Source organism: Eucyclogobius newberryi, unplaced genomic scaffold, assembly GCF_026437365.1.
Source record: "Eucyclogobius newberryi isolate DKJ021-1_F unplaced genomic scaffold, fEucNew1.0.hap1 SCAF_13, whole genome shotgun sequence".
Taxonomy (NCBI): Eukaryota; Metazoa; Chordata; class Actinopteri; order Gobiiformes; family Gobiidae; genus Eucyclogobius; species Eucyclogobius newberryi.
The window spans coordinates 17,639,010-17,657,738 of record NW_027315757.1 but is presented as its reverse complement, the minus strand read 5'-3'; the positions used below and the strand labels follow the sequence as shown (position 1 = coordinate 17,657,738).

The 18,729-nt window shown below is 42.2% G+C and overlaps 3 protein-coding genes and 2 pseudogenes across 3 annotated transcripts in view; 3 read left to right on the top strand and 2 right to left on the bottom strand.

Moving 5' to 3' along the window:
• aclya (ATP citrate lyase a) overlaps nt 1–638 on the top strand; it is a 47,371-nt gene extending 46,733 nt beyond the window's left edge. The window contains exon 28 of the mRNA XM_072442770.1: nt 419–638. Coding sequence (XP_072298871.1) covers nt 419–513 — 95 coding nt within the window. The 3' untranslated portion in view covers nt 514–638. The remainder of the gene's footprint in view (nt 1–418) is intronic.
• The window catches only part of nkiras2 (NFKB inhibitor interacting Ras-like 2), a 99,443-nt gene extending 96,272 nt beyond the window's left edge, over nt 1–3,171 (bottom strand). Inside the window, exon 1 of the mRNA XM_072442776.1 lies at nt 3,165–3,171. Coding sequence (XP_072298877.1) covers nt 3,165–3,166 — 2 coding nt within the window. The 5' untranslated portion in view covers nt 3,167–3,171. The remainder of the gene's footprint in view (nt 1–3,164) is intronic.
• Nucleotides 3,172–8,593: 5,422 nt separating this feature from the next.
• Nucleotides 8,594–8,972, top strand: LOC140358113 (barrier-to-autointegration factor B-like). The gene has a single exon (XM_072442778.1). The coding sequence runs from the start codon at nt 8,679–8,681 to the stop codon at nt 8,949–8,951; it is 273 nt and encodes a 90-aa protein (XP_072298879.1). The 5' UTR covers nt 8,594–8,678; the 3' UTR covers nt 8,952–8,972.
• Nucleotides 8,973–13,873: 4,901 nt separating this feature from the next.
• Nucleotides 13,874–14,166, bottom strand: LOC140358114 (barrier-to-autointegration factor B-like; annotated as a pseudogene).
• Nucleotides 14,167–15,243: 1,077 nt separating this feature from the next.
• On the top strand, nt 15,244–15,550 carry LOC140358115 (barrier-to-autointegration factor pseudogene; annotated as a pseudogene).
• The last annotated feature ends 3,179 nt before the right edge of the window (nt 15,551–18,729 follow it).

The following is an 18,729-nucleotide window of genomic DNA, read 5'->3' as shown; positions in this document are numbered from 1 at the left end:
TATATTAATATATAATATATAATATATATATATTTTTATATATATATATATATATATATTTTTATATATATATATATATATATTTTTTTTATTATATATATTTTTTTATATATATATATATATATTTATATATATATATATATATATATATATAAAAATATATATATATATATATATAAAAATATATATATATATATATATATAAAAATATATATATAAAAATTTTAACAAACACATAAAACAATCAAAAAGGACAATACAGACAGGTGTAGCTTGTACAAATCCTTAATGATATGCTCTCCAAATATCTAAGGTGAAGTGATAAATGTTATTTGTTGTAAAGATTCTCTAGAACAATGCAAAGTTTTGTGTGAAATGACTTGTCATAATCACTGTTTTTCTTGGTCATGTGAACCAGGGCACTACTTGGACCAGAAGCGGCTGAAGCAGGGCTTGTATCGCCACCCGTGGGACGACATTTCGTATGTGCTGCCTGAACACATGTCCATGTAATCTGCCAAAAACGTGTCCCGCCACTGTGAAAAATGAAGTCAATAGAGCAAAAACGCAAACATGTTATTATATTATTGTGTACATATCTTTTTAGGCTTTGCGAGAGTAGATACCGTATGTAATGTAATCTCCGTAATGGAGAAGAATAAAAACATATAAGTTGCACTGGAGTATGAAATGCAGTTGCAAGTGTGAAAAATTACAAATAAAATCACATACAAGTCGCTCCAGAGTATAAGTACAAGTATATAAGTATAAGCCGCCCCCCTGCAAAAACTATGAAAAAAGGTGCGAGTTATAGTCCGAAAAATACGGTATGTTTATTTTGACTACAAGATTATAAGTTGGTGTAAAAGGTACTGAGTGGACCACCACATTGTAGACTTTGTTTTCAGATATATTCCTTGTTTTTTGTGTCTTTTTTTACAGATTTTAATTGATCAGAAATATAACTTTTGTCCATGAGCTTCAAACTTTTAGATGCTGCTTAAAAAATAAATAAATAAATAAATAAAAAAAAAATATGTATATATATATATATATATATATATATATATATATATATATATAATTAGTTCAATCATCTTATTCTAGCTTAAAGGGGAACAGTGTTTGTGTCTTTATCTATAAATAAAGTGTGATGGTCTAAGTACGTAAAACTTTAGTCCAGAAGCTTAAAACATTTAGATGCAAGAATAAAAAGTAAAATGATCTTATTCCATCTGTAAAAGGGAACAGTGTTTTTGTCTTTAATGACCAAGTTTGTTGTCTATAAATCAAACTGTGCAATTCACTTTGTGCCATTTAAAATTATGTTTTTCATCAGATTTGCATATTGAAAAGAACATATAGTTTGTTTGTTTGATTTATTTATAGATGTATAGATATTTAGATTATATTATTAAAAAACTCAAATATATAGTACATTTACTCTGGTATTTTTATTATTATTATTATTATGTATGTCACTAATGGAACTAAAATAATATGTTATCATTTTAATCATGGCAAAACTGGCATTCTGTGTGTAACTGCGCATAAACTTGAAATATGTTGCATTATCATTAATATAAAAAAATGCTGTTATTGTTTCACCCAAATGTCATGTAAAAGGTACTGCAATATTTGTCACGGTGAGACTTAACTTAACTTGGAATTCTTGTTAGTACTTAAACCGTAGTGGCATAAACTCAATGTGCCGTGTGTGGATCGATAAGCGAAGCTACTGTACAGTGTTCTCGCTGAGGGGTTTTGGCATGGCGGGTTGCCATGCTGCGGCGGGCCCCCACCATAACCGCGCTCCGTGCGGCGAGCGCGAAAAGCCCCACGGTGCTTGCACGGTACCCAAAAGATATGGAAAGCCATTATGATCACACTCTGCCACTTAGGAGCGGCGTATAGCGTAAATTACGGCGCTCGTTTACGGCGCACGGCGTTAAAAGCCCCGCTTTATTTTGTCAAAGCGTCGGAAAATACGCAGCGGAGTGTGATCATATTGGCTTTCCATATCGAGCCCCGTGGGCGCAAATTTTTAAAGTACTTTTTGCGAGCGCCACCTACGGCGGTGAGACAATTTGTCCAGCGAGAACACTGCTGTATGTGTGTAACTGATTAAAATAAATAAAATATGCCAAAACACTGCTTATCAAACGTTTGTACCGAGTGTGCCTGTTGTGAAATTTTTGGGGCGGTTATTACACCCGTCTGTGGTGGATTTAAATTTAACTTATGCATCTGGTTAGTTCACATCACACACTCTAGTCTCGTGGTTTCATTGCCAATTACTCATCACACTTTGCATTAATAAGACGCTAAAATGTACCTTAATTCTTCACGAGAAAATGTAAAACTTTTTATTCTAGACTTTGAAATGACTTTGTAAATGGATGGACTGCTCGAGCTAGTTTTGGCGGCATACAATAAATCCACTTTATTCATACTATATATAACAAAACCATAATATAATAGATCCACTAAATTGATACCAAAGTGCTGCACAATGGCTTTCTATGTTTAATGATGGTGCGTCACAACATGTCACTGATTGGAGCGTGACCAGCCAGAGCAGGGCGGCATCTTTTGGGCATGGCGGTGACCAGCCGTAGCATGGCGGCCTGCCATGCCAAAGCCCCTCAGCGAGAACACTGCCGTTGCACGATAGATAGCTTCCTGCGCAGAGATATCTCGATTATGAAGATAAACGCTGCCTGATTTCTTTTAAAGGCCTCTTTTGCATTAAGATTACCTTTACCTTCTTTTTGCGCACAACTTAAGCGCAAACCCATTTCTTTTTCAGACTTGGAAATATATGAAATAATGTACACAACACAAGCCCACGCATCTACAACAAACTGGATATCCATGTTGGCATTCCAGCAAATTAATCCCCTCTCGTAGTTATTAATCCAAACTTCGTTGAGTTCCCTCGCCAAAACTATGTGTGTGTGTCTACCTAAAATGCCGTACACTTGTTTAAAAGTGAACTGCGATAACCCCAAGGAGGCAAACAAATCTTAAGCGCAGTCATAATAACTTTAGCTTGTTCCCTTGTAACAAGTGGGGCAGATTCAGGGTTCAGCTGTTTAATAAACGTATAAGTCGATATCGGGCGGAGAAAATTAAAATGGCACATCTTTTTACCTTTCCTACACATTTTTGAGTGACGTTTGGAATGCTGCTGCACCGAAGTAACTTTTTCCAATAAATTTGGGTCAGAGGGTTGTTTACACGTGACATATTGATCCACAAATTTAACAACCTCCTCTTCAGTGTTGACACCAAGTTTGGGAGCGTTCGCTAAGCAAAAGAGGGCATGGCAATGTGGGCTGCCTCTCTGCTGGAATTCTATGCAATAGAAATAATCTATGACTTTACCGCTGGAATGAGCTGGTGACATAATAACTTTACACAAAAATCGGCGCCAACGGGAGTCAAACATGCGAGCTGCAGTTACAGGGCAGGCCCGTAGCCAGGGGGGGTTTGGGGGTTCGAACGAACTGCCCATTTGGGCCGAAAAGGTCCGTCCATCATGGGCGGAGCCAGGCCCTGGCTTTGGGGCTTGAGCCCCGGATCTCCATCCAAAAGCCCCGGATCTTTTAACCTTTTTTGTTGAACTGATGTATGATTGGCTGCATGTAGAAAGTGGGCGGGAGCGTAGAAAGTGCGCGGTGTTTGCAGCACGTCACGCAATCTGACCAATTTGGCCTTTTCTATCATTTAACTGAGGTTTTGCAAAAAGTGAAGGGCATAAATAAGAGCAGATCGACTGGAAAAAAGAGACATTCAGAACATGTGCTGAAAAACAAAGTTTATCTAACGTAGAAGAGACAATAGCACATGATCGTTCAAACCATGAATTCATTGTGGTTGTCGGTGTAGCAGTGGCTCAGGTTTTATTCATCTACAAAGCTAAAGCAGAGAAACTACAGGACAAACAGCACACTGAGGAAGGTGTCTGCTAAAGGTAAGACTGACTTTTACTTTCAATAAAGATCAGTCTAATTCTAAAACAGCCCTTCATCCTTTAAGGGCTGACTAGCCTAGACAGCAGAGCATCAGCATTAGTGTTGTGAGATCGAGCCCTGTCGGGGGCATGTTTTTCATATTTGTTTTGTCACTGATTGTTTTAAAGAACATCAAGATGTACAATTTCTTGAATAACTAAATGTCACCTCTGCTGTTCTGTTCAACGTTTTTTGGAGGGAGGAGCTCTCTCAGAAGGCAAAAAGTCTGTCTTTGCCTTTGGAGGGTTACTGTCTCTAACTGCACTAAAACCACATCATATTGGCCAGAATGAACCCACTCCCTTTCTTTTTGGGCTAAGCCCCGGATGTTTTGAATGTCTGGCTCCACCTCTTCCGTCTATAGCAGTAACTTTCAATATTTTGTATCGTTTTTCACTTGAGGGACCACAGATATTAGAGGTAGTGAGCCTCACCAGCCAGGAGGACCAATCAGAAGCGAGCACAAAACGAAACTAGGTCATTTTTGCACACGGTTACCGTGTGCAAAAATGACCTAGTTTCGTTTTCTTCCTGAGTTTCGTTTTCGCTAAAACCGGGTTGATACTTGATACTAAAAATACTAAAACGGTCCACCATGACACAAAAAGAACCTCCCCATAGAAATCCTGGCTAAGGGCCTGCAGGGTGACGACGCAAAAGGTCACATCTCTCAGCCCAGTCCAAATCTGCAACCCTCCGGGTACTACCTTCCTGCTTTAAGAGTGTTTTCAGTAGGCTTGGCCACTGGAGATCTGCAAAACTAAACGAACAAAACCACGTCGGAATACCGAGCTGACGAATGCTTGCAAAAAAAGAAAAATTGTGCCAATTGCCAGAAGGGCGGCGTTCCTCTTATAGCCGTCATAAATCGATAACCATTATCAAACTGTAGTAAATTCTGTAAAGTTCCTTCACCTGCAGCAGCAGCAGCATTACCAGAACCCGAATGTCCCTTATGCAAAGCTAGGGACACTTTTGACACAACCTGCTCAACTTCTATCATGTATAATGCCAAAAAGAGACATTTTCTGCAGATTTGCCATCCACATAACACAAAAAAAAACACAACAAAAATTCGGCTCAAGGTTAAACGTGTTTTCCAAGGGGTATGAAACGTATTGCGTCCAAAGGGAAACTCTTTTTGGAAAGCATTTAGCTTAATTTTCTTTATCCTTTAACAAACTTACCGGGCTGTTACCCTCAGCCGAAGCTAAATTTAAAACACCCTCAAAATAGTGGTCAAGAGCCTCCTGAGCAGACATGAAGAATGTGTCCTGGTACATGCAGTGCCGCTGTCGATCATGGAGAAGCTCATCATCCAATTCTGCTTGCTCCTGCTACGTTAACACTCCCGTATCCTTAGCCACTACGTTAACGTCCACTCCCGTGTCCATAGCCACTACGTTAACGTCCACTCCCGTGTCCATAGCCACTACGTTAACGTCCACTCCCGTGTCCATAGCCACTACGTTAACGTCCACTCCCGTGTCCATAGCCACTATGTTAACGTCCACTCCCGTGTCCATAGCCACTATGTTAACGTCCACTCCCGTGTCCATAGCCACTACGTTAACGTCCACTCCCGTGTCCATAGCCACTACGTTAACGTCCACTCCCGTGTCCATAGCCACTACGTTAACGTCCACTCCCGTGTCCATAGCCACTATGTTAACGTCCACTCCCGTGTCCATAGCCACTACGTTAACGTCCACTCCCGTGTCCATAGCCACTACGTTAACGTCCACTCCCGTGTCCATAGCCACTACGTTAACGTCCACTCCCGTGTCCATAGCCACTATGTTAACGTCCACTCCCGTGTCCATAGCCACTATGTTAACGTCCACTCCCGTGTCCATAGCCACTACGTTAACGTCCACTCCCGTGTCCATAGCCACTACGTTAACGTCCACTCCCGTGTCCATAGCCACTACGTTAACGTCCACTCCCGTGTCCATAGCCACTATGTTAACGTCCACTCCCGTGTCCATAGCCACTATGTTAACGTCCACTCCCGTGTCCATAGCCACTACGTTAACGTCCACTCCCGTGTCCATAGCCACTATGTTAACGTCCACTCCCGTGTCCATAGCCACTATGTTAACGTCCACTCCCGTGTCCATAGCCACTATGTTAACGTCCACTCCCGTGTCCATAGCCACTATGTTAACGTCCACTCCCGTGTCCATAGCCACTACGTTAACGTCCACTCCCGTGTCCATAGCCACTATGTTAACGTCCACTCCCGTGTCCATAGCCACTATGTTAACGTCCACTCCCGTGTCCATAGCCACTATGTTAACGTCCACTCCCGTGTCCATAGCCACTACGTTAACGTCCACTCCCGTGTCCATAGCCACTACGTTAACGTCCACTCCCGTGTCCATAGCCACTATGTTAACGTCCACTCCCGTGTCCATAGCCACTATGTTAACGTCCACTCCCGTGTCCATAGCCACTACGTTAACGTCCACTCCCGTGTCCATAGCCACTATGTTAACGTCCACTCCCGTGTCCATAGCCACTATGTTAACGTCCACTCCCGTGTCCATAGCCACTATGTTAACGTCCACTCCCGTGTCCATAGCCACTACGTTAACGTCCACTCCCGTGTCCATAGCCACTACGTTAACGTCCACTCCCGTGTCCATAGCCACTATGTTAACGTCCACTCCCGTGTCCATAGCCACTATGTTAACGTCCACTCCCGTGTCCATAGCCACTACGTTAACGTCCACTCCCGTGTCCATAGCCACTATGTTAACGTCCACTCCCGTGTCCATAGCCACTACGTTAACGTCCACTCCCGTGTCCATAGCCACTATGTTAACGTCCACTCCCGTGTCCATAGCCACTATGTTAACGTCCACTCCCGTGTCCATAGCCACTACGTTAACGTCCACTCCCGTGTCCATAGCCACTACGTTAACGTCCACTCCCGTGTCCATAGCCACTATGTTAACGTCCACTCCCGTGTCCATAGCCACTACGTTAACGTCCACTCCCGTGTCCATAGCCACTATGTTAACGTCCACTCCCGTGTCCATAGCCACTATGTTAACGTCCACTCCCGTGTCCATAGCCACTACGTTAACGTCCACTCCCGTGTCCATAGCCACTACGTTAACGTCCACTCCCGTGTCCATAGCCACTATGTTAACGTCCACTCCCGTGTCCATAGCCACTACGTTAACGTCCACTCCCGTGTCCATAGCCACTACGTTAACGTCCACTCCCGTGTCCATAGCCACTACGTTAACGTCCACTCCCGTGTCCATAGCCACTATGTTAACGTCCACTCCCGTGTCCATAGCCACTATGTTAACGTCCACTCCCGTGTCCATAGCCACTATGTTAGTGTCCGCCCCCGTATCCTTAGCTTCCTGTTTAAAGTTGCTATTTAACATGTTTTCTAATCATTAACAGGGCAAATAAGGGATGTACGATATTGGAAGAATAACTAATTGCAACATGTCGGATAAGAATTTAGTTAGATTTACAATTTGTTTAATTTATGTTTCAACAATAGGATTGTGTTAATAATTCACATTTAAACCTAAAGACTGAAATATGCTGATGAGCTGATAATCTACAGGGTTAGGGTTAGGGTAGGTGAGCCTTGTCTCACCTCCAGACGGGGAAAGGAGCGTGATAGCAGCCACCACAAAACACCAAAGAAGAAGAAGTAACTACAGTAGGTGGTGGTAATGTAACACTTACTGCCATAAAACACAAAAATTAAGAAGGAAAAAAGTCAAAAGAATACAGTCTAAAGTCTAAAGAAGATGCCCGTAAATGCACCTTTGCAGTTGGCTGCAAGCCGTCATTAAAAGCAACACAACAACAACAAAAACAGCAACAACATAGATATACTATAAAGCAGGGGTGGGCAAACTACGGCCCGCGTTCCACATCCGGCCCGCAGGGCCTTTCAATCCGGCCCGCCAAGCTTGTCCAAGTAATAGTAATTTTTTACCCCTTTTTTGTCCTCAGGCATCTGTCTGCACTTGTATCCTTAATAAATATGAGGTGAAATGAATTAAATAATAGATTCAATAACCTATATTTGACAGAAAAGTGATATTTTATTTGATATCTAATTTTTGGGATTTTTTTTTTTCACACCAATGATCGCGAGCCGGCCCTCCGTTACTTGCCTGGATTTGAATATGGCCCTCGGAGGAATATAATTGCCCACCCCTGCTGTAAAGTATGATTAAAAAATGTCCAGAGCATCAACTTCTAGAACGTAAACTCAATGAGAATGATTGATGACTTTATGATGTCATAGAGCGATCATTTAATAACTTGTTCAAAGCTTCACTTGCTGACTCAAAGTGTAAAAAATTACGCCTAAAGAATAACCCTAAAGAATAAAGTCTAAAGACTAAAGACTAAAGAATAAGCCTAAGATGTACGGCGGAAGCGCCAAAGAAGAAGAGTCAGCTCTGGAATAGTCTAAAGAATAAAGTCTGGCGGTAATGTAACACTTGGATACCAACTGCCATAAAATACCAAAGAAGAAGAAAACGAGGCTCCAGCTCACTTCCGGTTTTACGTCTTCAGTCACTTCCAGCTTCAAACTGTGCGGATCATTTCTACCCGAATTTTATAGCCACGGTACATAAAGGCAAGTGCGTGATTCCGACAGCCTTCAACGGAGCCATGTCGTCCACATCCCAAAAGCATAGGAGATTCGTGGCAGAGCCCATGGCAGACAAGACTGTGACTGCTATTGCTGGCATTGGAGATGCCCAGGGTCGAAGACTGGAGAACAAAGGCTTTGACAAGGCATATGCTGTCCTGGGCCAGTTTCTAGTGCTAAACAAAGACGAGGAGCTTTTTCGTGATTGGTTGGAGGATGCCTGTGGAGCCAATGCCAAACAGCAAAGGGACTGCTACAACTGTCTAAAAGAATGGTGTGATTCCTTCCTATAAGCTGTGCTCATGATGTTTTCTAACTTTGCCGCAATGGTTGTCGGGAAGTTTTGTGAGGGTGGTCTCAGTTGTAGGACGGGGAAGTTGAGTTGTTGTTGAAAAACCCCTGTTACTGACTGTTCTAGAGAATGTTGTCATAAAACATTAAAGCCTAAAATGAGCAAACTTGTTTCTCGTGACTTTTTCACACACCGCTCGTTACAATACATTACCTCTTCTATTATTTTAATTCACATTAGCTACTACTACACCCTAAATACACCATATATATATATATATATATATATAAGTATTCACATCTCAAATGTAGAATTTGAAACTTTTTAGCCTTTTGTAAGTGTCATTGAAATGTATTCAACTTCTGCATGTTTGAATGGAAAAAAATAAGGCTTTGTTTGTTCACATTTCACTTGGAATTTTAAAACAAATGTCAAAATTAAAGTAACTTTTTGAACTTTCTTTTTGTAGAATGTATTCAACTAGATAATGTGCAATGGCTGAAGCCATTGCGAGTGTCTGCATTCTTGCATAAAAGTACTACATGTGTGTAGTAAAGACATTGGGCATTTTTGACCCCCTGAACATTGAAGAATGTCACACATGGGACATAGACGCGATCGGCTCGGCCCAAACTCAAATAAAATGGAGCTTGCCCGTCGCAACAGTTCAAAAAAGAAAAAACATGAAACTCTTAATTTTTGGCCTAGGCACATGAAACTTAGGACAGTGATAGAGCTACCTTTGACCTCTGATCTTTGACGAGTAAAACACACCTGGCAGCATCACTCTATGATAAACAGGAAGTCAGCCATGTCGAATCGAAGTGGCATTGCCACGTTTGACTTTCTTTTTTCAAAATCGTACTTGTCCTAGGTTTTTTGTCCGATTGACCTCAAAACAACACTTTTTGCATCTAGAGACATTGAAAATTAATAAAAATCCTCCCTAATTTTTTTTTTTTGTGAATGGGAAAAAATACTGATACTTTTGTAAATACTGCCAAAAGTACAATTTGTACAAATGTCAAAAGCAATAGCCCCCCTAAGACGGTGAAAGCGATCGTAAAGAGGTATAACTTGTTGAAATTAGTGAAAGTTAAGGAGTTGAAACGCGTCAAAAATCAGGAAAATCCTGCAAAAATACAAGAACATATAGTGTCTGCTTTATGACATAAGCACACACTCAATTAGAACCCTTAAATGTATTTCCCAATTTACAACGCAAGCCAGATGCAAATCTGGCTCAACAGCCTTGCACTTAAATCCTGCACGGGCCGTTCACAGACGCCGGCGAGTGCATGTCTCACCCCAGTGTCTCGAGTCCCTGTCTCAGTGGCGAGACAGGTCCTGGATAGAGCAGGGTGTTCCTTTAGACTCCCTTCCGTCTCGGAGGGAGATGGCGCACACCGATGCATCTCTCACAGTATGGGGTGCGACATGGCAAAGGCGCATGGCACAAGGAACGTGGTCCCCACCAGTCAGCAGAGAGCACATAAATGTGCTAGAGCTGATAGCACTGCGTCTGGCGTTGGACTACTTCCTTCCAGTTCTGCACGGAAGACATGTCATGGTTCGCTCCGACAACACCACGGTGGTTCATTACATCAACCACTTGGGGGGCACCAGGTCGGTGAGACTGATGGACTTCCATCCTCGTTGGGTGAAGAAGAGGTTCTGCAGGTCTTTCCTTCCTGCTGCTGTCAGACTGTATAATAAACACTGCTTGCCCTGAACACGTGCAATACTTGACTGACTTAATCATGTTCAATACCGTCATATTCATGTGCATACAACTGATGTAAATAAGAGTGTTTACTTACCATTAGTATTAATATTATTAAGTCTTATGCTAGCTATTTTTACTTTACTGTATGTTATCATTATTTACTTTATTTTAGTATTATTTTATTTTTGTCTTTTTATTTTATTTTTTTCCTCCAATAAGAGTTTTTTGTTTTGTTGATAAGAGTTCTTCTATTAAGAGTGTTTTTTTTAAACTTCCTATAAGTTCTGTCCTTTCCTCCTGTATCTACTGTGTTGTAACACCGAAATTTCCCCATGTGTGGACAATAAAGGATTATCTTATCTTCTCTTCTCTTCTCTTATCTTGACTTGACAACTCCTTGTGTGGGCTGCTCCCCCCTTTCTCAGTTTGAGAGCGTCCTACATTCCCGGCCCACGGAATGTGGAGGTGGATTTTCTATCCCGTCAGTGTCCACTGCCTGGGGAGTGGAGACTTCACCCAGAAGTGATAGACAACATTTGGGGAATATTCGGCAGGGCAGAGGTAGACCTCTTTGCGTCCAGAGAGGCAACTCACTGTCCCCTATGGTTTTCCCTGATGGACGATGATTTTCCCGACCCTATTGAGGGCTCATCAAGGGGGACACAGCCTTCTCCTGGTGGCTCCGTTTTGGCCGGCCAGGGTTTGGTTTCCGCTGCTGCACAGCCTCTGCTGAGGCCCTACGAAATCCTTTCCCCACAGGAGGGATCTCCTCTCCCAACTGGGAGGGAGGATTCTGCACACTGATCCAGGACGTCTTCAGCTCTGGGTGTGGCCGCTCCGGGGCCTTCTCAGAGTATGGTGAGGCGATAGAACACACAATCTCCAGTGCACGGGCTCCATCTACACGCCGGTTGTACGCAAATCGATGGAATCTTTTTAATGGTTGGTGCCAGAGGTAGGGTCTGGACACAGTACACTGCCAGGTTTCCACCAAACTGGGACGGTCTCCATGTGGCTGCAATATCTTGCTGGCATGACCCTGTTGATGGTGCCTCAGTGGGAAGTGACAGGAACATTTAACTTTTCTGGAAGGGGGCGCGGCGGCTTCACCCTCCTAGACGCCATGTGGCCCCGTCTTGGGATTTGGATTTGTCCCTGGTGTTGGACCCACTACAAACCCTTCCATTTGAACTGTTGGATCAGGCAGATCTTAAATGGATTTCATTTAAGACCGCCTTTCTCCTGGGTATGGCTTCAAGTAAGCGGGTCAGTGAACTACAGGCCTTGTCTGTTTGTGAGTCCTGCTGCAGGCGGAATGGTGAGGACTCTCGGGTCACTCTTTGGACAGATGCCTCTACCCTTCCTAAGGTGTTTTCTTCAAATAGCACTCAGCCCCTCCAACTTGCACGGTTTGACACTGGGGCCCCTGGTAACACATTCTGCCCAGTCCGGGCCTTGGAGGTGTACATACAAGCCACAACAACTGTTCGGAAGTCAGATTGCCTCTTTGTGTGATATGACGGCCCAAGAAAAGGTCAAGCGCTTTCTAAACAGCACCTTGTCCGATGGGTGGTCGAGGCCATTGAGCAGGCTTATGTTTCTCAGAAGCGCCAGCCTCCAGATGGTGTGAAATGCCACTTAACCAGAAGCCTGTCCACCTCCTGGGCAGCCATGAGCAGAGTACCCCTGGATGCAATTTGCGCAGCGGCCTCCTGGACTTCACCATCTACATTTGCTCGATTCTATAGAATCAATGTGGCAGTCCCCAATCCACTAGAGGGGATTCTGAGACTGCACTCTTCCTCGTCGTAAGGTAGGCGTGTTTTATCTCACATTTTGTATTGTCCTATGGGATCCCTCGGGACATTGTTGATATTTGTCATCCAGTGCTTAAGACACCGCCTCTGGCGCTCAGAAGGGATGAAATAGAATGAAAGTTACAGATGTAACTACGGTTCTATGAATCCTGGATGACAGCCAGAGCGATGAGTCCCTCGGAATCTGCGTTGCTTGCGAGAAGAAAAGTGACAGGGCTCTCGGTGTCACTTGACTATATAGCTTCACGTGGGGGTCACAGGTGACTTTGTTGTCATTAGTTAATCGACCTGCACATGCGCAAAAGATGATCATTCAGTGCTTAAGGCACCGCCTTTGGCGATCATCCGGGATTCATAGAACCGTAGTTATATCCGTAACTTTCATTTTACGCCTGTAGCTCACTCATGGCATCTCGGCCAGTTCACATCACCTACACACGCTGATTGGTCTAGACGGTCACCGCTCTGACCAATCAGCGCACGAGCTGGGCTAGAGCAGCGCTAGAGCGTAGCCGAAGCTTACAGCTTAAAATGCAAGAAGAATCTTAAAATTAGAAAAAGTCAATGAACCGCCGCCATATCTGACATTTTTGAAAGCTCTAGGTGCTCTTTCAGCCGAACACGAGCAGTTTTTTGTTTCATTGCGCTCTAGTGAAAAAAAGGTTTCTGGGCCACCGGATTTCTTTGGCTGCAGTACCAATGGAGTGGCCACTGGGGGTTGTAACGACATGCTGCGGCGAGCCATACCCTATCCATATAATATAATAGATCCATGAGCCACACATACATAAAGTCAGCGGAGTTCGCAGCTTCTTTCGACATCTGTGGACAGCGCGAGGGGGCGTGGCGAGAGACGCAAACGCGGAAGTGACTGAAGACTTTGTGTGTTCTAATTGAATACATTCTACATAAAGAAAGTTTAAAAAGTTTCTTTAATTTTGACTTTTGCTTGTTGTATACCATGTTTTAAAATTCCTAGTGAATTGTGAACAAACAAAGCCTTAGTTTTTTCCATTCAAACATGCAGCAGTTGAATACATTTCAATGACAATTACAAAAGGCTAAAAAGTTTCCAATTTTACATTTGAGATGTGTATATTAACCATGGCAACTTGTGAATGCCTTTGAGCAAGTATATAACTTCATATTTAGGGTGTAGTAGTTGTTAATGTGAATTACAATAATAGAAGAGGTAATGTATTGTAACGAGTGCGTGAAAAAGTTGCGAGAAACAGGTTTGCTCGTGTTAGGCTTTAATGTTTTACGACAACATTCTCTAGAACAGTCAGTAACAGGGGTTTTTCAACAACAACTCAACTTCCCCGTCCTACAACTGAGACCACCCTCACAAAACTTCCCGACAACCATTGCGGCAAAGTTAGAAAACATCATGAGCACAGCTTATAGGAAGGAATCACACCATTCTTTTAGACAGTTGTAGCAGTCCCTTTGCTGTTTGGCATTGGCTCCACAGGCATCCTCCAACCAATCACAAAAAGGCTTTCTTTTTTCTTTAGCACTAGAAACTTGCCCAGGACAGCATATGCCTTGTCAAAGCCTTTGTTCCTCAGTCTTCCACCCAGGACATCTCCAATGCCAGCAATAGCAGTCACACCCTTGTCTGCCATGGGCTCTGCCACGAATCTCCTATGCTTTTGGGATGTGGACGACATGGCTCCGTTGAAGGCTGTCGGAATCACGCACTTGCCTTTATGTACCGTGGCTATAAAATTCGGGTAGAAATGATCCGCACAGTTTGAAGCTGGAAGTGACTGAAGACGTAAAACCGGAAGTGAGCTGGAGCCTCGTTTTCTCCTTCTTCTTCTTCTTTTTTGGTGTTTTATGGCAGTTGGTATCCAAATTGTTGTTGTTGTTGTTTTAGGGTGGTTGGTATCCAAGGGTTACATTACCACCAGATTTCATTCCATAGATTTTATTCCAGACTGTATTCTTTTGACATTACCCTACAGACTCCATTCTTAAGTTCTTCTTCTACTACTTTGTTTTTTTTCAAAGCCCACGAGTTCAAAGCACACGAATTCAGACTTTTTCTTCAAACTTTATTCTTCAGACTTTATTCTATTCTATATTATAAAGATATTTACACAACAACAACATAACATGTTTGCGTTTTCGCTCTATTGACTTCATTTTTCACAGTGGTGGGACAGGTTTTTGGCTAAATTTACATGGCTAAATGTCATATACTTTCGAGGAATTTTAATGTAAATAAAAAAATGCCAAATTCCTACATTTGGTCCAAATGTGTGTCCAAATCATGGTTCACAAAAACTGAGCTCCTGTCGCGGATGTGCTAAAATAAGGCTCGGTGGTGGGTGGGGGCTGAGGTAATAAAGTCTAAAGAATAAAGTCTGAAGAAAAAGTCTGGAATTTGTGTGCTCGGAACTCCTGTGCTTTGAACTCGTGGGCTTTGAAACACCAAAGTAGTAGAAGAAGAACTTAAGAATGGAATCTATAGGGTAAAGCCTAAAGAATACAGTCACAGGCGTGGGAGAAGGCCAGCTGGAATAAAGTCTAAGGAATAAAGTCTGACGGTAATGTAACACTTGGATACCAACCGCAATAAAACACCAAAACAACACGACAGCCATAAAACACCAAAGAAGAAGAAAACGAGGCTCCAACTCACTTCCAGTTTCACGTCTTCAGTCACTTCCAGCTTCAAACTGTGCGGATCATTTTCTACCCGAATTTTACAGCCATAAAGGCAAGTGCGTGATTCCGACAGCCTTCAACGGAGCCATGTCGTCCACATCCCAAAAGCATAGGAGATTCGTGGCAGAGCCCATGGCAGACAAGACTGTGACTGCTATTGCTGGCATTGGAGATGTCCTGGGTCGAAGACTGGAGAACAAAGGGTTTGGCTCGGCATATGCTGTCCTGGGCAAGTTTCTAGCGCTAAAGAAAAAAAGAAAGCCTTTTTATGATTGGTTGGAGGATGCCTCTGGAGCCAATAACAAACAGCAACAGGACTGCTACAACTGTCTGAAGGAATGGTGTGATTCCTTCCTATAAGCTGTGCTCATGATGTTTTCTAACTTTGCCGCAATGGTTGTCGGGAAGTTTTGTGAGGGTGGTCTCAGTTGTAGGACGGGGAAGTTGAGTTGTTGTTGAAAAACCCCTGTTACTGACTGTTCTAGAGAATGTTGTCGTAAAACATTAAAGCCTAACACGAGCAAACCTGTTTCTCGCGACTTTTTCACGCACTCGTTACAATACATTACCTCTTCTATTATTGTAATTCACATACTACTACTAAACCCTAAATATGAAGTAAAACACTTGCTCAAAGGCATACACAAGTTGCCAAGGTTACAGTTTTTCACAATTATTAACACCCGTTTCGCAAAACAATAACTGCTTTTTTCAAACTGAACACACAGATCTGAAAACCTCACACACAAAATGCTAAAACTGACACTCCCTTTGCAAGATGACTCTTTGCCATCAAATCTCTTACCTGTTCACAAAATGGATCCAGTGTTTTCATTTGGTACACACAGCCATTTTTTCAAATGACACACACATACCATTCATTGAGTACACACAACTAAGCATTTGTCTGCACACTACCAAGCATTTACAGCACACTTAGGTGCAAAGCTGAAAACACAATTATAGAAACAGAACACACCATATGAATGACAATGTGGAAAATGTGCCATTTCTCCTTTTGTAAAATGTCTGTAGGCCTACTTTTGTAAACTTTTGTAGTCAGCCAAAAAAAGTTTACCGTCATTTTAGCACACACTGAACAGTACAGTACAGTACAGTACAGTAAACCGTCCCCCCCTCACAAAAAAAAAATGAGCCATCATGCCTCCGGTTCCTGTCAGGCCAGAGGGCCTCATCGACATCGCCTTGAGTGGCGCATGAAGCCCTGACAGGCCTCCACACTGACGTCGCCACAAGCCTCCTCCAGGGGCCTCCTCCATGGCCTGGAGCAGTGGGCAGGATTTTACTTGAGAAGTGTGTTCAACGACTGAACATTGTGTGTAGTGTTTTGACAGAAGGTGATTTGTAATAGACATCAGAGTGTAAAGAAGGAAAGTCAGAGTCTAATGCAGATAAGGGAGTGTGAAGTGCCAACTTGGGGCGAGCGATTGGTACATGAAGTGAAGGTTGTGCAAATTGTGCCAAATTTTTGCTTTTTGGGTGTTAGCAACTGTGAAAAACTGTAATGTACACAAGTATTCACATCTCAAATGGAAAATTGGAAACCTTTTAGCCTTTTGTAATTGTCATTGAAATTGATTCAAATTAATTTTAAAACATGGTATACAAAAAACAAATGTCAAGTAACTTTTTAAACTTTCTTTTTGTAGAATGTATTCAATTAGAACACTTAAATGTATTTCCCAATTTACAATTTGCCTTATTTTCATTTACTCTTCATTATCACAGAATAGCGGGTGTTAATTCTGTACATTTTCATTCACAGATTATTTAGTCACCCTTTGCAACACTGTTTTATTGATTGTGTTGTAGGTTTTAGGAACCCTAAACAGAATAGATTAATATTTATATTTGCGTCTTCATTTTAACGTTTGGTGCAAATAAAGAAACTACATAACCTGAAAAAAAGAAAAGTCTTCAGTCACTTCCACGTTTGGGTCTCTCGCCACGCCCCCTAGCGCTTTCCACAGACGTTGGAAGAAGCTCCAAACTCCGCGCCCGGCCACTTCATTGGTACTTCAGCCAAAGAAATAGTGTGGCCCAGAAAGGTTTTTCACTAGAGCGTAATGTAACGAAAAACTGCTCATGTTCGGCTGACAGAGCATCTAGAGCTTTCAGAAATGTCCGATATAGCGGCAAAAAGTCAATGACCCCCTATTTTTGGTTCATTGACTTTTTCTAATTTTAAGATTCTTCAGTTGTCTTTTTTTTTGAAGCAGCAACTACAAGTTTGAAGCACATGGAAAAAAGTTATATTTCTGATCAATTAAAATCTGTAAGAAAAGACTAAAAAAATGGAATATATCTGAAAACAAAGTCTACAATGTGGTGGTCCACTCAATACCTTTTAAGATAAGATAATCCTTTAATGTCCACACGAGGGGAAATGTCATTGTTACAACACAGTAGAACAGGAGGAAAGGACAGATTATAGGAAGTTTCAAAACACACTCTTGTGTTCAGGACTATCAGTGTTTGTTATAAAGTCTGACAGCAGCAGAAGGAAAGTCCTGCGAAACGTCTCCCTCCCACAGCGAGGGTGGATCAGTCTCTCACTGAAGCTGCTCTCCAGAGCGGACAGAGTGTCCTGCAGGGGGCGACACTCATGGTCCAGCATAGATGTGAGTTTAGCCAGGACCCTCCTGTCCCCCACCTCCTGCACCGAGTCCAGAGCACAGCCCAGGACGAAGCTGGACTTCTTGATGACTCTGTCCAGCTTCTTCCTCTCCCTCTCTGTGATGCTGCTGCTCCAGCAGGCCACACCTACAGGAGCTGATGCCACCACAGAGTCATAGAAGGTCTTCAGGAGTGGCCCTGTCACTCCAAAAGACCTGAGTCTCCTCAGGAGGTAGAGCCGACTCTGGCTCTTCCTGTACAGTGAGTCTGTGTTATGAGTCCAGTCCAGTTTGTGGTTCAGATGAGTCACTCTCTTAATGTCCCTTCCCTGGATGTTCACTGGTGATGAACTTATGATCTTTCTAGTCAAAATAAACATACCGTATTTTCCTTACTATGAGTCGCACCTTTTTTCATAGTTTTGGCAGGCGGCTTATACTTATATTTATACTTATATGTGATATTATTTGTTATTTTCACACTTGCAACTGCATTTCATACTCCAGTGCAACTTATGTTTTTTTCTTCTCTATTATGCATTTTTTGGCTGGTGCAATTTATACTCCGGAAAATACGGTATCGTTTGTGTCTTTATCTATAAATAAAGTGTGATGGTCTAAGTACGTAAAACTTTAGTCCAGAAGCTTAAAACATTTAGATGCAAGAAAAAAAGTAAAATGATCTTATTCCATCTGTAAAAGGGAACAGTGTTTTTGTCTTTAATGACCAAGTTTGTTGTCTATAAATCAAACTGTGCAATTCACTTTGTGCCATTTAAAATTATGTTTTTCATCAGATTTGCATATTGAAAAGAACATATAGTTTGTTTGTTTGATTTATTTATAGATGTATAGATATTTAGATTATATTATTAAAAAACTCAAATATATAGTACATTTACTCTGGTATTTTTATTATTATTA